The following is an 18,844-nucleotide window of genomic DNA, read 5'->3' as shown; positions in this document are numbered from 1 at the left end:
GGCGGGGTTTGAACCGTCGACCTTTCGGTTTTCAGTCCACTCCTTTACCGGTTGAGCTATTGAGGCTCTAGTTAGTAGCTCTAATTATTTTGATATCACTCAGTAAAGCAGCAATATAGAACCCTCCAATGTCAAATGAGCTCAGTGGCTATTATTTAGGCGTCCGTCCGTCCGTCTGTCTGACAGCTGGCTGTATCTCCTAAACCGTAATAAGTAGAGACTCAAAAGAGTGGAAATTTTCATAGAATGTGTGTTTCTACTGTCATTATAATAATTGTACTTACCTAAATAAAAATTTAAATCTGGCCGCCATGAAAATTAAAGTGGCATTTTTTGTACGATACGGAACCCTTGCGGGCGATTCCGATTCGTGCTTGACCGATTTTGTCAATGCTCCAAGTACGTACAAGGTGATCATATCAAACTGCTAAATCTATCCCGTACCTATTTGGATGAAACTTACGCGAAAACGAACTTCTAAGATAATATGTAATTATATAGGTAAGTATAGTATCCCACCAAAAACATTTCATGTAAAATATTGCCAAGACTCACAAGTTCATAATGCTTTCACTGTTAAAAAGTTATGAGATCTCTAGTAGAGCCAAGCCCCTAGCTGAGCTTAGAATTTCGCTGCCCATGGGACCTATCCCAAGTCCAAAGTATATAGCTCTTAAATGCTCTTGAGTATATCACATTTATAACAATAAAGAACAAATAACTCTACTTACAAGCTCTGATTCTACAAACCCTAAATCTTGGTTAAAAAAGGACGGCTTGGCCGTTTAATGTTCGTGGTACTTTTATCTGATATGATATTTAAGCCCGGAATAGCTTGTGCGACAATCATGAAGTATAATACAAATTAGTAATTGTCGAACAAACTATTCCTTATGACCATAATATAATATGTTATGTCATGTAATAGTTTTACGAACATTAAACGGCCAAGCCGTACTTTTTTAACCAAGATTTAGGGTTTGTAGAATCAGAGCTTGTAAGTAGAGTTATTTGTTCTTTATTGTTATAAATGTGATATACTCAAGAGCATTTAAGAGCTATATACTTTGGACTTGGGATAGGTCCCATGGGCAGCGAAATTCTAAGCTCAGCTAGGGGCTTGGCTCTACTAGAGATCTCATAACTTTTTAACAGTGAAAGCATTATGAACTTGTGAGTCTTGGCAATATTTTACATGAAATGTTTTTGGTGGGATTTCATTTCTTTTTGGCAGGTGCCCTAGATTTTTTTTTTGGATCTATTTTTTGTAGGTACCTACATCATTTTCATGGCCCGCTCTCTATCGTTACCTCTTTTTTTAAAAGCTTTTATTCCACTTGCAATGTATGTAACTATGTTTGTTTGAGTGGAATCTTGCAACTCAATTTTAAAGTAGATATATCAAATTTTAGTCTTTTAGGACTTCAGGAAACACATTTTTTAAATGTACAGACTGGGAAAAGTTTATTTTCCTGTTGTTTGAATGAAATCCCTAGCCTACATAACAAATTTCAGTCTTCTAGGACTTAGGGAAGTACTTTAGAACTTTTGACTAAAGGGGTTTTGAATGGCAATAAATCTGAAACCATAACAGGTAGACAATTGATACTTGGTAAGTTTGATAAGTCTGTCAAGGACATATTATCCTGAAAATATCAGCATTCTTAGCGATAGACTTTATAAATAATTTGCTTCCCCCATACGTGGGAGTGGAGGGGGAAAATTTTGAATTTCTTAATTTTCCTGTAGTTTGTATGCAATTTATAGTGTACACACCAAATTTCAGTCTTCTAGGACTTCGGGAAGTACCCTAGAATTACAGACTAGAAGTTTTGACTGTCAATAAATCTGAAACTATAAAAGCTAGACAATTGATACTCAATGCGTTTAATAAATCTGCCAAGGACATCTTATCCTGAAAATATCAGCATTTTAGCGACAGAATTTACAGATTTGCTTCACCCTTAAGAGGCGTAGAGGGGGGGCATTTCCAATTTCTTAATTTTCCTGTAGTTTGTAGTCAATTTCTAGTCTACATACCAAAATTCAGTCTTCTAGGACTTCGGGAAGTACCTTAGAGGTTTTGAGTAGAGGTTTTGATGATCATCAGTGAGGGACGAAATCGGCGTATTTTAGGTATCAATAAATCTGTAACCATAAAAGCTAGATATTTGATACTTGGTATATTTGGTAAATTTGGTGAGGACACCTTATACTGAAAATTTCAGCTTTCTAGCGTCATCCAGACCGAAGTTATGACGGGTCGAAAATACGGCGAAACACTTCGAGAAAAAGGTACGTAGCGCCCCGGCCGCCGTTTGGCTCGTCTTGGCGGGGGCACTGCCGTGCCCCCTGATACGTAGCGCCCCGGCCGCCGTTTGGCTCGTCTTGGCGGGGGCACTGCCGTGCCCCCTGATGCGACAGGTTGAGATAGCAATCGGAGTATGAGGCGGGGGGGTGCCACGCACATCACCCGCAGCGGGAGAGGGCTCTCTACGTCACTCGTTTCATACAATCGTAGTTCCAATTTCATTTGCATATTAAGCAACCAAAGTCCATGAAATTTTGCAGACATATTCTAGAAACTAATATCTATGTCTGTGGTTTTCCAGATTTCTGTTAAAATATTCGGTTTCAAAGTTACGCGGTCTTAAAAATTTTCATACAAATCTTTGAGCCCCTGTAATTTTAAAACTACATATTTTTAGAAAAATCTAAAACACCACAGACACAGATATTAGTTTCTAGAATATGTCTGCAAAATTTCATGGACTTTGGTTGCTTAATATTCAAATGAAATTGGAACTACGATTGTATGAAACGAGTGACGCAGAGAGCCCTGTTAACTCGAAGGCTGTGCGGGTGTACGAGGCGTCCGCACCCCGGTTGCCATCTCTACCTGTCGCGCACGATAGGTATACCTAGGTATTCACTATCACTATGATACCGACACCGGCTTCCTGCATTTCAATCAACACAAACGTAACAATCGACCTTACAAACAGCTGCCCTTGCATTCAGTCCGCGCGCCGCTACCAGAGTTTAACGTCCTAGGTGCATCGGTCGTTGGCTTGCAATACCTATGCCTATGCACTAGAATAGAACACGCGGCACAGCTGCGTGCGTGCACTCTAGATACTTACCTAGGTACCTAGACGTATAAATAAGTAAACTGGTTGACGCTGCTTGATCTGGTAGAATTTCTAACGGCTTGCTCTTGTTGAATTTTTTAAATATAAAGTTCTCGGCATTAAACAACGTCTTTCGGCGTTAGTACAGAGTCGCATACTAAAGTTCTTGGGCATGAATTGTCTCCCATGCGTGAAAGTGACTCCATTGAACGTCTTGTGCAGGGGTAGCTTTTAACTATGCTTATTATATATTATATATTTAACTTGCCGTGTATAAATAATTAAATATACTTTATAAAGCAGAGTAAATATTTGATATTTATCAGTAGATATAATACAAGGTCTTAAGGGTTTTATCAACAAAAAACAAGGGAAAAAACAAACAAAACAAATTACTCAGCTTTATCAGATCTGCGCAACCCAACACATTTCTGATTCGACTTTATTATATGAAAAACTATGTACCTAGTAGGTATTTTATTGATATTTACCAAGATAGAGGGTTCAAGGTTTTTTTAATTTTTTATAGACTAGCGCTTGACAGCAGTCAGACTTGCTAGCAAGTGATGATGCAACCTTGATGAGGAGCGTACGTGCCTAGAAGATGCCTATTCACTAACTATGACTAGAAGGTACTTACCACAGAATTAGGAATTCATATTAGGATTTCTGTGGTACTTTACTTACCTTAGAGATGCCTTGCAGTACGATTTTTTTTAATTCAGATACAAGTTAGCCCTTGACTGCAATGTCACCTGATACCTGATGGTAACTGGTACCTAAGGGATAGAATAGTTCAGGCAGATTTATCTACGACTAGATTTTTCCTCAAAATAGGGGATGGTGGGAAAATCGGAGGGAGGCTTTTGCCCAGACATGGGACAGTACATGCTAATTTAGATTAGATTAGCTTTTTCCTGCGACTTCGTTGGCGTAATTTATAGCTCTCGGTGATAGTGTAGCTATATCGTATCTATCAGTGAAAGAATTTTTAGAATTGAATCATTTATTCCTGAGATTATTATTCCCTGCAACCAAACTTACTTGAACTTCACCTCTTTATAATATTAGAGCAGAAAAGCAAGGAAAAACAAACAAAACAAATTACGCATAGCTTTATCTTTAACCCTGAACACTTGGAACAAAGATAATATTATGATCGTGACAAAAATATAATACTAGACGTGTAATAGGATTTTATTTACCTACTTACTAAGGTCATATCGCATCAAATTAGGTCGAAAAGTTTTTTTTTCTCTTTCGTTTGGCTTTACACTGACTATCCAATGTCAAGTTTGTAGTTATTTACAAGTTAGGGAAACTATATGTATAAGTATGGACTTCGTCTGTGGCGGCGCCCGCCGACATACACGCGGCGCCCCTTTAGAGCGCTTCCCAGTCAGTTCCACCAGCAATAAACACCAGCAGAACACAAAAACCGGCCATTTCTAACAAAAAACACTCCAAAAAGGCACAACACGCGCGCCAGCAAACGCCACCACAGACGAAGTCCGGTCGAAAAGTTTAGCCGTTAGGTCGTGAAATTTCTGATACTGAATTTTATATGAAGCTACAGTAAGCCACCTAACTGGGTACCTATTTTACCAACGGGTGTATATTGGTAGGTACTCCTATATAGGGCAGTATAGACCAATCGTAGATGTTCATATTTCATGGTTAATACCTCACTAATCTATTAGGTACTCTCTCTATCTACTAATCTAACCTGTATCACATATCAACCTTATATCACATTTTATGCCAGAATAGCCAGATCTCCTATGGTACATTCGGATCATACCTACTTAGTTCACATCCAATACATCTCAGTGATCATTTACGTAAACTGTGTACGCCAGAAGAGCCAGATCCCATGGTGCATTCGCTTCATAGTTCATTACCAACCATTTAGATTTAAAGCTTGTCCATACCTACTAATTATTATTAACGCCCGACCCAAAAAGAGGGCTGTTATAAGTTTGACTTGTGTACCTGTGTATCTGTCTGTGGCATCGTAGCTCCTAAACTAATGAAAGGTGGCTTGATCGAGAGTGTTCTTAGCTATAATCCAAGAAAATCGGTTTTGGCGTTTGAAAGTAACTTTCACTTGTCGGGGGTGTAATAAAATTTAATTTACACTTGTTTTATAATATGCGAAATTATGCCTGTCTGTCTCTTACCTTTTAACGGTCCATCCGTTTAACCAATTTTGGGAAGGTTTAGAAATAGCTTACAAAGGCTATTTTCATCCAGGAAAATCAAAAAGGCTTAAATATTGAATGTAATAAAGTAACAAAAAACAACAAATTCCTAAAACTAGAAGTAGAGCTTTTATTTTTAACCCCCGTCCCAAAAGAGGGGTGTTATAAGTTTGACGTGTATATCTGTGTATCTGTCTGTGACATCATAGCTCCTAAACTAATGAACCCGATTTTAATTTAGTTTTTTTATTTGAAAGATTGCTTGATCGAGAGTGTTCTTAGCTATAATCTAAGAAAATCGGTTCAGCCGTTTGAAAGTTATCAGCTCTTTTCTTGTTACTGTCACTTGTCGGGGTGTTATAAATTTTTAATTTACACTTGTATATATTTTATTTGGTCTATAGAAGTACTTAGGAACGCTTGTAAACAATACTGCTACGTACCTACATTTTACAAGTATGTACTATGACAATTTAGCTTGAAACCGCAAAAACATGTTACTAACCCATTTTGTGGTTACCGTTATGGTTATGTTGCAACCATACCATTGTTGTCGTGACACTGAGTTTTATAACTAGAGATTTTCACTATAGGTAGTTTTAAGATTTTATAGCGCCTATGAAGGTAGATATGTCTAAAGCGTCATCAAGTCATCTGCAAACTGAGAGTTCCCTCACTCTTGTTCCCGGCACGGGTCTCCTTTCAGAATCAGAATAGTTTTGGCCATAAACTATACTGCACACACGTTTGGTAATATTATGGAGAACTCTTAGGCTCAGGTTTCCTCACGATGTTTTACATCATCACATTTCACAAATATTATAAAGGAGAAAGTTTGTATGTGTGTATGTGTGTGTGTGTGTGTGTGTGTGTGTGTATGTTTGTTACTCCTTCACGCAAAAACTACTGGACGGATTGGGCTGAGAATGGAGATAGATTATACCCTGGATTAGCACATAGGCTACTTTTTATCCCGGAAAATCAAAGAGTTCCCACGGGAATTTTAAAAAACCTACATCCACGCGAACGAAGTCGTGGGTATCAGCTAGTCATTATTAAAACATGCTCCTGATAAAAGCAATATACTTACACAATCAAATATTTTATGTATATGATAAATGAGTGTGGATTTGACATGCAGCTCACTCCAGCAGCGCGCAGATGGTAGGTATAATATTGTAAATTGAATCTTTGAAAAGAGCAACCGCAGAGTTTCTTGCTGTTTCTTCTCGTCAGGAAAAGAATTCCGAACCAATGCCAATGGTAGGTATACTTATATGCATTTGAAGATTCAAAAATACTTGTAAAAGTTTAATTGAATAAAAAATATTATATAAGTTGCTTTATTGGTTATTACTATTATCATCCTTATTTCAATCTTCGCAAAAAATCCTAGCACGCTTATTAACATAACTTTATCTTTTGATTTTTTTTAATTTGACGTGTGTATCTGTGTATCTATGCATCTGTCTGTGGCATCGTAACTCCCAAACGAATGAACCGATTTTATTTTAGTTTTTTGTTTGAAAGGTGACTTGGGTATGCAGAGCGTTCCCACCCCGCTTGCCATCTCGACCTGTCGCGTACTATAGATAACGGACGTGGAGCACCTACTACATCATTTTCCGGTCTTATACAAAAACAGATTCTATATTTAAAAACTGGAAATGCTTCCTTATGAAAAACAAATACATAATTATTTTAATTACCTACGTGAAGATATTACTCGTCTCGTATAGTATGTAATTATAATATTTTATACTCATACCAGTTTTACTACGGTTTCCAAGAACTCCTAGAAGACTTTAGAAGAAGAAATTCGAAAACCGTGAATTTGTGGTTACATCATTAAAAAAAAATTTAAATGTGTTTAAATTTTCAAAGTAACATAACTATACCAAGCGGAGTGTCATATAAAAGGGCTTTACAGGTACATTCTAAAACAGATTTTTATTTATTTTTATACGTACAATTTGCCTTATTAAATTTAATCCTTAGAATCCATAGCCTGTTTTACATTTTATATGAATTTATGCTTTTTTGCGGGAACTGTTGATCGTCAGAATTCCACGGAATTAAAAATCAGACTGTAATAAAAAGTCAATTAACGAACCAAAACATTTATTAATTTATACTTATCAATGTACTTACCATTTGAACGTAAAGATATAATCTGAAATAGGTACCTATCTACTATACCTATCTGCTTCACGTGTTAGTTCATTAACTTGAAACAAAGTAAATTTTATTTTAAGTCTAGGTACCTACCTATTTTAAGATAAAACACGTACGACATGAAATCAATTGCAACTTTGATCGTAGATCATATTATTTGAAGTTAATTTTTAGGGTTCCGTACCTAAAAAGGAAAAAAAAACCTTCATAGGATCACTTCACTGTATGTCTGTCTGTCTCCCTACTAAAAAAACCTATTGGGTACTTCCCGTTGACCTAATCAGGATTTGGCAGGTAGGTACCTATTTACCTCCCAAATATAAGGGAAGATCCCATCCCAAGATAAGGGGAAAAATCCGAAAACCGTGAATTTGTGTCCTCACAAAAAATGTGGTTATGAACAAATAATTAGTATTTTCAACTTTCAAAGTAAGATTACTATTCCAAATCGGGTATCATAATGAAAGGGCTTTACCTGTACATTTTAAAACAGTTTTTTATTTATTTTTATGCATAATGGTTTTCGATTTATCGTGACAAAAAAATCCGACTCTCGAACGGAACCCTCAGTGCGCGAGCCTGACTCGCACTTGGTCAGTTTTTATATTCAATATTCTTATCAATGACCGATTAGCACTTAGATACCTACCTCTTTTATCACACTTTCCATACGAAAACACAGTTTTACGATAAAACTGTCACTAAAAGAAAGCTGCTTATCAATGAGTTGCACACCTGTCACCCAAGTCGATCTTTTGGGGTTCCGTACCAAATTGGTAAAAATGGAATCAAAGTACGGAACCCTTGTGGCGCGAGTATGAATCGCTCTTGACCATTTTGTTATGGTACCGTAGTCCCTACCCATAGGGTGCCAACTACTAACGCCGTCCATCGAGTAGGTACAACTACATAAATTCTATCATCCAACTTGCATGAGACTTGAAATTGTAAGATGGGACCACTGGCAAGATTATTATAAACTAGACGATGCCCGCGAATTCGTCTGCGTGAATTAGGTTTTTGTGAAATCCCACGGAAGGTATTTGATTTGGAATAGAAAAGGTAACTTACATCTACACCTACAGTGTTCAGGTCGCAATCTCTGTCTTTCTAAAGTCGGTGAAGTGGATAGGCCGTGAATTGGTAAAAGTCACACTTTCGGTTCCTACTATTATTATGGATTCAGTCAATAACAACAAGTGCGATGATCGAAATTATTACTGCTACGGGACCTAAATGCTTGTATTCTGTAAGCTCAAAGCGTCGCTAACGACACTGATCTAGCATAGATCTGAAATATAATAATGTTTCAGTAAGGGCCGATTTTTCAATCGACAAATAACTTTTATCGGAGGAATTTTAAGGGTTTCACTGTTTTTTCATACGTAATCTATCAATACGTCAAAATACCTCAGATAAAAGTTATTTAACGATTGAAAAATCGGCCATATCAATAACGCGAACGTCGTCCTCGCCAAGAAGGCTGTTCAACGACATGCGACAATACAGACAGCATGTTACAAAAAATAAAAATTGGTCAAGTGCAAGTCGGACATGCACACGAAGGGTTTCGCACCATTCTACAAGAAAGTTATTGTATTTATAGTTTTCAAAATATCAGCCTGTAACTATCAGCTTCCAAAAGTCGCTTTTTCAAATTCTTCAAAGGGTCTTAAGGAAAAATACAAATATCGCAATTATGTGTTAAAATTAGTATGTTAATTAAGTATATCATAACATTGCAATAACTTTACAGCACGCCGATAAAACAAACGGATGCATTGTATTGAGCAAAGTAGGCCTTGATAATTATGAGTACATCATCGGGCAAGTTCATACAATATATAAGTCTCGTCTGGTAGCATAGCGTACCTACTTTAAAGATAACATTATTTAGGTCACCGACTGGTTTTATAAATAGATCATGTGAATATTTATGTGAATGTGATAGAATCTTTTTATAAAAATGGTTTTTTATAAACGTCAAAGTACTTATTATATCCATCACACCGAGTATCTAAATTCTAAGGTATAAGAATCGGTTCTGTAAGTGTAAAGTTAAAGAAAATTTCTGCGCTCGTTTCGCTTGGGAATTTAGTGTCTATTCAGTAAAACTTTTTTGTTTTATTTGGTAGAATTGGCTGAATTAATGGTATTCTTGCTTGCATTTCAGTCAATAGTGAGAGAGGCCAATCAGAGGTGATTGCGATTAGCGATATAGTCACACTGTTGCCGTCAAACTGCAGCAATAGGGCCCCAGGGCATCGTAATACATTCTGCGTTGCTTAAAATTGTGTAAAAGAATTCCATGGTATGACCAACATTTCGAGCATTCATTTTCATTTGAATTGGAAAGAGATTGAGTAATGTGTGGTTACTGGCGCAACTTTATCAATAAGGCTGTTACAGCTTCTAAAGAAAGTCAACTCGAGACCTTGATACTAAACGCCTTGTTAAAAAGAGCGTTCCTTTCCCTTTTCTTTATCTATAACTACAAACTGGTCGAGCATTTCCACATTGTGCGATAATAATTTACGTGGCACGTACATTTCTAATAGTTCTTATAAAAGATTGCTATGCTTTATGAAACTATGAGCCTATGTTTCCTCACCAAACAAAGAATGATTCAGATTTAAATGATAATAAAATCTCGAAGTCGAGTGTGAGACTGGATGAAGAAAACTGGATGCTCTGATCTGAACTGGAACTCTGTATATCTATGTTTAAATAGGTAATAATAATATTAAAATATTTAAAAAGGTTGTATCCTTTGCAATCAAAGATTAAAGAACTACTTATTAGGTATTTAAATATCTTTGTTAGCGGTAGGGAAAAAATTCAGGCAGCCCACTGCCGAACTAATATATAGGCGTGTCGTTTTCCATATTTTTGACCATAATTTTGCTATAGAAAATACAAGTGTTTAGTTTATTTACAACAACTAATTAGTTGCCCAGTGCATAAATAAATCGGTCAAACGGTTGTGACCTAATAAATAATGATACCAAAGTCACAGCTTGGCACACTCATATTGCTTACTTACTAATGAGGTCATTGTTAACAAGTTCCAGGTTATCAGCTAGACTTAAATCATAAAATATTAAGACAGGTCAATGTTGTGCATTAACGAAAAATAATACAGATATTCTGATTATCAATAATTATTATCTATGTATTAGATTATTACCTCTGTTAGGGGCCATGTTTCAATCGTCAAATAACTTTTATCTGAGGAATAAAACTGTCAATACCTCAAAATTCCTCAAATAAAAGTTATGTGACGATTGAAAAATCAGCCCTTAGTGGTGTGTTACTGGGTACATATAAGTTTCTTAAAAAATCTATATTCATGCACCGGGCTGAAAAAGATGCAGTGCACACCGCAGTCGGGGTCTCTTTTAACTTTTTAAATTATTTGTTTATAGAGGATGCCCGAGACTTCGTCCGCGTGGATTTAGGTTTTTCCCGAGATATTAGTTTCTAGAATATATCTGCAAAATTTCATGGACTTTGGTTGCTTAATATTCAAATGAAATTGGAACTACGATTGTATGGAATAAGTGACGGAGAGAGCCCTGTTAAGTATCAATAATTAAAATATTTTCCCTTTTGTGTACATACAAAGTATAGTAGTAATAAAATATTTGAAACAAGTGTAAATTAAAAATTTATAACACCCCCGACGATCCAAAGTATTTGAGTTTTTCATTTTCAAATAAATAATTATGTATTTAGGCAACGTCCATCTTGACAGCTTGACATTTATCAATTGACATAATATTAAAAACCTAACGGTTATCTAACCTTCTTTTCTACAAGAAAACTAGAAAAGAGCTGATAACTCTTAAACGGCTGAACCAATTTTTTTGGATTATAGCTAAGAACACTCTCGATCAAGCCACCTTTCAAACAAAAAAAACTAAATTAAAATCGGTTCATTCGTTTAGGCGCTACGATGCCACAGACAGATACACAGATACACAGATACACAGATACACAGATACACACGTCAAACTTATAACACCCCTCTTTTTGGGTCGGGGGTTAAAAAATATCTAAGATATTAATATTATATTTTTTTTTTTGGTAAAGAATTAATTCTGTAACTCACTTTCATTGCGTTTTTTAAACATCCCCTGAAAAAACTGATCCAATGTTAATATAATTAATGTTTGTGTTGCCGGAAAAATGATTCTTCGGAAAATGAAAATTAAATAACATTTAAGTATTTAGTTTTTTCTGAAGATGTTTTGATGGATTAGTTTATAAAACGAGTAACGTCTTTACATCCGCAATTAATTCGTGATTTTGGACTGGTTATTTTTATCCGAGGAAGACTAATAAACATGCATAGTAAATAACAACAAAACTTCCTTCATTAAAATTCATTAAAATAAAAACAATTATAAATAGCTGTTAAAACAAGTTAAATAGCTTATCTAGTTTTTGTTGCTGGAATTAAATCAATAAAGATCAATAAAAAAGTCTGACATGAAAATTTAAACATCGGTTTTTTTTTTAATTCTTATTTAAGTTTATTTCTTTATAGTTTATTATTGTACTTATAGACTATAATAGCCAAGCCGATGAGTTAAGCTGTTAATTTATTAACCGACTTCAAAAAAAGAAGTAGGTTCTCAATTCGTCGGAATCTTTTTTTTTCCTGCGTTATTCTTACTTACTATCTAAATAGATAGCTACCGATTTATACGTCATTTTTCTTTCTAACATAGGTAGATAAATATAAGCAACAGTCTACAAATTACCTACATAATAAGTTCTATTACAGGTTACAAAGTGTTAAATAATTATGTTCACATTATAGCTGCAATAAAAAAATTTTAGTGCCCCGTAATTCACCAAGGATGCACATTGCACGTGTACAAATCCCAGCCGATCCCCACGTGTATTACATTTATATATTACTAGCTGATGCCCGCGACTTCATCCGCGTGGATTTAGGTTTTCCGAAATCCCGTGGGAACTCCTTGATTTTCCGGCATAAAAAGCAGCCTATGTGCTAATCCAGAATAATATCTGCCTCCAATCCAAACTTCAGCCAAATCCGTCTAGTAGTTTTTGCGTGAAGGAGTAACAAACATACACACATACACACAAAAACTTTCACCTTTATAATATAAGTTAGTGTGACCGCGACTTCGCCCGCGTGGATTACTTAACTTTTTCGACCCCGTTCGAACCCACTGATTTTCAGACATAAAATGTAGGCTATGTCACTCTCTTTGGTCTTTATCTAGGTATATCCAGGCATAAAATCACGCTGATCCGTTATATCCGTTGCGATGTGATTGAAGGACAAACTAACGAACTAATAACCAGCAATCAAACACTTTCGCATTTATTATATGAGAAATGAAAGCTGAAATGCCGGCTTATTGCAATTGCAAAATAGGGAGAGGTAATCTTCAGGAAAGCTGAGAGGGGCAGGTGATTATCACAAAAAAATATTAAAAAGTGTTTCAATGAAAGAATATCATATCATATGAAAGGACTTTACCTGTACATTCTAAAATAGATTTTTATTTATTTTTTATGCATAATAGTTTTTGATTCACAGTTATAATCCTAATCCTAATGTGAAAGTGTGGATGTTTGGATGTTTCAATCACGCAAAAACGGCTGGTTTGACTAACAAAGAGTTTGCTTTTGTACTATATGAAGTCAAGGGCATATGCTTGTTCTAAATTCTTATTATCATTGTTGCGTACAATGTCCCTTGCTATAAATATATATGTCTATCCATCATTATTGTGCTACATGTGTGTGTCTGTTTATTTAAAGGTGCCCTAAATATAGTTGAACGCTGCTATTAATAAAGTTCGGTATTGGGAGCGACTAAGGAGAACGGTTGAATTATTTTTGTTAGGTTTGAAAACAACAAAGGATTTTTTGAAAACTTATTTGTGAGTTGTTGAAATAAAATTAAGAAACAAAGAGTTCAAAAATAGATCGAGCTACGGACTGAGAAGGGGGAAATATTTCTGTGATTTTAGTATAATCAACGGTGAGTGCAGTGTCATACGTACACCTAACGTCCCGGGTTCGATTCCTAGGTGGGTTATTTCAAGTTCACTAAACAAACTCAGATAGGAACTATGGTGGAATCCTTTTATTCCCTATGGAACTTAGGAGTGATGCAATCGTTTTCCATATTATATCCCTGACTTTGGCTACTGCCTTGACATGCTTCTACGAGAATCTCACTAGTTTAAAATCTGCCTCAAATACCTCCTCCAAATATTGTTTGGTCCACCCTCAGAGGCCTTAGTTACGAGATATAGTATGGTGGTATGCTTCGTATTATAGTTACTAACTTTTCTTTATCACTTATCACTCTACCCGTACGATCCTGCGTAGATAGTTGAATTTACTATTCCAGGTTAGCGCGTTATCATTTTATAGACCCCTTGCCACTTTCCATCTGACATGATATACTCGCCGTCGAATAAGAAGGAAAACCAAAACAACAATTGACACTAAAAATACCAGTAGGTAGTCCTACTTACATTGACATAAATAATAAATGATGACAAGTAACAGTTATTAAAATACCGTTGTTTTTCCTTACACACTTGATCTTAAAAGGCTTTCACTCGCTTAAATAAAATGAATACATTGAAGTCAAGGTAGCAACAGTACGCCTAATTTAAATATTAAATAATATTTGTTCATTTGGAAAATTAGTGCACAAAAATTGGCAAGGTGGACTTCAGAACTTCCGCTCTCATTGAAATTATAGCATAATTATAATGATTACAGCCTTCGCTGGTTATATCTAAATGTCAGCAATTATAAAATTGAGGGAAGTGTATTGATTTATGAAGTCTATTTCTGGTCCCCTTCCTTCCGAATTTTTAAATACAAGAAAAAACAAATACATTCCGATATTTTTATTTTATAAACGAGTAATTAGTTAGATTCTAGTTTATCCACACCTACCTTGTTGACTGTATACTTAATAAGCTATACCTACTTAAAACGAGTTTAGTTTATCTTGCGAATTACTCTTGTCTTTACCACCTTTAACCATGACAGTGCTTTCCCTTTTGCGACATGGAACATAAAACACGTTTACGCTACAAAGTTGTCCTTGTATAATATAGAAATTACATAAAAACATTAAAGTTACATTAACTTTGAAATGTTTACTACTTTTATAAAAACTGGTGAAATATCTATGTAATTTTTGCAATTAAAATTTTAACCTTGCCTAGATATATTATACGTATAATTGTTAAATATGGTTTTACTTATGGATAAAATTAGTATAGGTAGTATTTAGGTAGGTATACGTAGATATATGTAAAAGAAATAAACATGTACCTACATTAGTAGTAAAACATATTATATCTATGCATTATTTTCCTTATAAAATTATTTCCTATATATACATTTAAATCAATGTATAATATATAATATATTTTTAATCAAGGAAAAAAGTTTAATAGGTACCTACCTATCTATAATCATAATTGAAGAGATGCGAGCAAAAATATAGGTGTTAAATTACACTTCTGAACAAAACACATCAAAATTCACGATTTCGATCAAAACAGTACAGTTACCTGTAAGTAGTAAAGTTTTATACAGTTTTTTTGCTCTTTCTGTAAAAATTAATTTCGTGCAATTACACCGTTTTGTTAAACAACTTGAAAAAAAAAACCAAATTACCTCTAGCTAGTCGGCTGTGCACTGTATACGTCAAGTTCCGAAACTCCAAATCCATTTTGATGAGGCTGCAACAAAAAAAAAACACAATGTTAAAATTTTTATTCTTTTTCTTTTTATTAATGGGCATAAGACGGGCCTGCCCGCGAAATTCAAATTTAATTTAGTTTTTCGCATTTTTTAAACTAATACGACAACGTAGGCTTATGGCATTTTCAATTGCGACAATGGCAGTATCATCCTCACAGGTTTACATAAAAATCTTTATTTGAAAGGGTCCAGGTTAAGAAATTAGCTGTAGTATCGACTAATTCTGACGCATTAGTCGCTGCCACGCTGCCACCTTAAAAATGTCTTAAAAACGTAACGATGGCAATAGGTCAAATACACGCGTAGACGCTAGAAGCTTAGAAGGTGACATTTTAAAGAAACTGATGACTATTTTTGGATCGTTTAAGTTTAGAACCTATTAGATACGTGAAAGTATAGGTAGGAACTGTGTAGAATGTGCCTGATAATATAAATAAAACTTTCTAACTGGATCCCAGATAGATTATATAATTATCGGAAATAGAAAATATTCTTGATATAATAATTTATACTTACCTAGGTACGTTTCATACAAATCGGAAAACCGGAAGAATCATAATGACCTTTATCTCAAATTGTGTTAAATGGAGTCAAAAAATAAGGAGTAGGTACCTAAATGTATAATATAATATTAAGTATATAGAACGTACGAGAAATAATTCGGATTACATAGGTAGGTATTATCATCATTTGATCGCGTGAATCCTGTTTTTAGTTAGAATTAAACATGAACAATTTATTTTTTACTCACTAAACAGGTTTAGGAGATCTGTGGTCAGTGATTGCATATGATTATTAAATAAAGCCCAATTAAAATGGAATACATTGCCGCTCAGTGATAATCGTCCATTGCAATAATATTCAAACTTTGAACACGTAGTAGATACTAGGTAGGTACGATAAGTTGGCAGGCCGCTAAATCGCCCAAAAGTATAAGGGTTCCCGGTTTTCGAAATAAGCTTTCCTAAACTAAAATATCTGGACTGGTCCTGTAAAAGGCATTAGAATAGCTAATGCCCTAGGTCTTTGTTTATTACCGATATGAAAAATATCAGAAACTGATGACAAGATGCTTAAATTAATAAGCAGTTTTAAGTAGACAGATTTTTTTCAAAAAGTCCTTATCGATCGTAATTGGTCCGTATTTTAAACGATAAGGTCAATGGAAGTGTCACAGAAGCACTAATTATCATAATTTTCACAACCATGACGGACAGAGATCTGCTTTATAACATTTTAGCGGGTATTTATCGAATATTCTTTTTATTATAGCATGCAATTTTTTATTTCGATCAATAATTGATTGCCAATAAATTGTAAGATTTAAAAAACCCCTATGGAAATTTTATATCAATCAAAAAATCCGGTTGTGATGCACGTAAAAAGCAGAACGAATCTTCCAGAAACAAAAAATCCGCAAAAGTTAAAATTGTTATATCACTTTGTTCAACAAGTGTAAATTAAAAATTTATAACACCCCCGACAAGTGAAGGTTACAGTAACTAGAAAAGAGCTGATAACTTTCAAACGGCTGAACCGATTTTCTTGGATTATAGCTAAGGACACTCTCGATCAAGCCACATTTCAAACAAAAAAAACTAAATTAAAATCGGTTCATTAGTTTAGGAGCTACGATGCCACAGACAGATACACACGTCAAACTTATAACACCCCTCTTTTTGGGTGGGGGGTTAAAAACCTATATGACTGACTGATCTATCAACGCACAGCTCAAATTACTGGACTGATCGGGCCGCAGATAGGTATATTATGCCGTAGACATTAATAAAATGGCCGGCAATGCTTTGGTGGTTCCTCTGGTGCTGCAAATGTTCATGGGCGGCAGTAATCACGTCTGACGCTCTGACCCTGCTCGTTTGGTCGCTATTTTTTTAAGCGTTTTGCAAGCGACGTTATAATTTATGCATGTGTTAAAGAACTGATTTTCGAGTGCGATGGGTAGGTACCTAGGTACTAGGTACGTTCTTATGTTATCATTCCGTCAAATTCTTAACAGATTTGTTGACTGAGCTACTTCCAAATGTCTGATTTTGATGTGATTTGTGAAATGGATGACATTAGATGATACCACTGATCATGAAGGTGGGAGTTGGACATTGGAACCCTTTGATGGCAAATGGCAGGACTGTCGAATTTGGATTCATTTGCTTTGTTGGTTTGTACTTTAAAAAAATACAATGACCTGGTGATTGAGATGGAAAGAGGGCAATGGAACTTCCTGAATCCCTAATGCCATATGGAGAGATAGTTGTTATGTTTAGACCTACAATCTACATATTATCATTTTGTTTTCATGAATAAGTTTCAATCTTTTTTAGTACATTACGAAAGTTTTTTACATTCAATAGTCTTTTTTAGAATAACTCGCTATTTATACTTAGCTATGTTTAAAAACGTATTATTTTTATTGTGGTTGTACCACAGCTGCAATGAAATGTGCGGTTCTTGTGTGGTCAGATGCCGTAAGAGTTCATTGGCACGCAAAATCGATTTCGACATGCATTGTCTTTTCTTTCCCGCACAGGTTTTTAAACAATTTTATACAGGCACTAGGTTAGGTAGGTAAGCCTGCGACTTCATGCGTGTGGATAAAAAGTTTTTTTTTGAGATAAAAAGTAGCCTATGTGTCAATTCAGGGTATAAACTCAACCTAATTGATTCAGACATTGTAGCGTGAAGGGATAACAAATATCCAAAAATCCAAAAACACATTAATTTTATTTAAGGTATTTTTAACCTCCGACCCAAAAAGAGGGATGTTATAAGTTTGACGTGTGTATCTGTGTATCTGTCTATGGCATCATAGCTCCTAAACTAATGAACCGATTTTTATTTAGTTTTTTTGTTTGAAAGGTGAGCCGATCGAGAATGTTCTTAGCTATAATCCAAGAAAATCGGTTCAGCCGTTTGAAAGTTATCAGCTCTTTTCTAGTTACTGTAACCTTCACTTGTCGGGGGTGTTATAATTTTTTAATTTACACTTGTATACTATCATGTACTTTTTGGATTAATGAAGGAATTCATTTTATCGGACCGACCGCATCAATTAAAAGTTTCATAAAGGTAAATAAATATAATAAAAAGACCCTATGCCGTATTCACGATGAAATTAAAAATGTCGTAAGTAGATACGAAGGGTGCTTGAACTTGCAACATAACTCCTTAGTTGCAGCAACTACCTTAGTCGGTCAAGTTCATGATAAAAGTTTATTAGCTCAAACTAGGTACAGGTATGTGGCCTCGTCAAGTTAACCAGGTTTAAAAAAATTATATACGGACGTATTATCGTGGTGCACGCTATATAATCCGTAGTTCCATATTAATCACACTTAATATTATAAAGGCGAAAGTTTGTATGTGTGTGTGTGTGTGTGTGTGTGTGTGTGTGTGTGTGTGTGTGTGTGTGTGTGTGTGTGTGTGTGTGTGTGTGTGTGTGTATGTTTGTTACTGCTTCACGCAAAAACTACTGGACGGATTTGGCTGGAATAGAGATAGACAATATCCTAAATTAGCACGTAGGCTACTTTTTATCCCGGA

General features: G+C 35.2%; 1 protein-coding gene across 1 annotated transcript in view; it reads right to left on the bottom strand.

The window, feature by feature from the left end:
- Window positions 1–18,844, bottom strand: part of LOC123867937 (ATP-binding cassette sub-family G member 1) — a 57,812-nt gene that overhangs the window by 21,474 nt on the left and 17,494 nt on the right. Inside the window, exon 2 of the mRNA XM_045910258.1 lies at window positions 15,200–15,264. Coding sequence (XP_045766214.1) covers window positions 15,200–15,254 — 55 coding nt within the window. The 5' untranslated portion in view covers window positions 15,255–15,264. The remainder of the gene's footprint in view (window positions 1–15,199; window positions 15,265–18,844) is intronic.

The sequence above is a fragment of the Maniola jurtina genome, chromosome 9 (genome assembly GCF_905333055.1).
Source record: "Maniola jurtina chromosome 9, ilManJurt1.1, whole genome shotgun sequence".
Classification (NCBI taxonomy): Eukaryota; Metazoa; Arthropoda; class Insecta; order Lepidoptera; family Nymphalidae; genus Maniola; species Maniola jurtina.
Note: the sequence above shows the minus strand (reverse complement) of the source record. Positions and strands in the feature narration are given on the sequence as shown.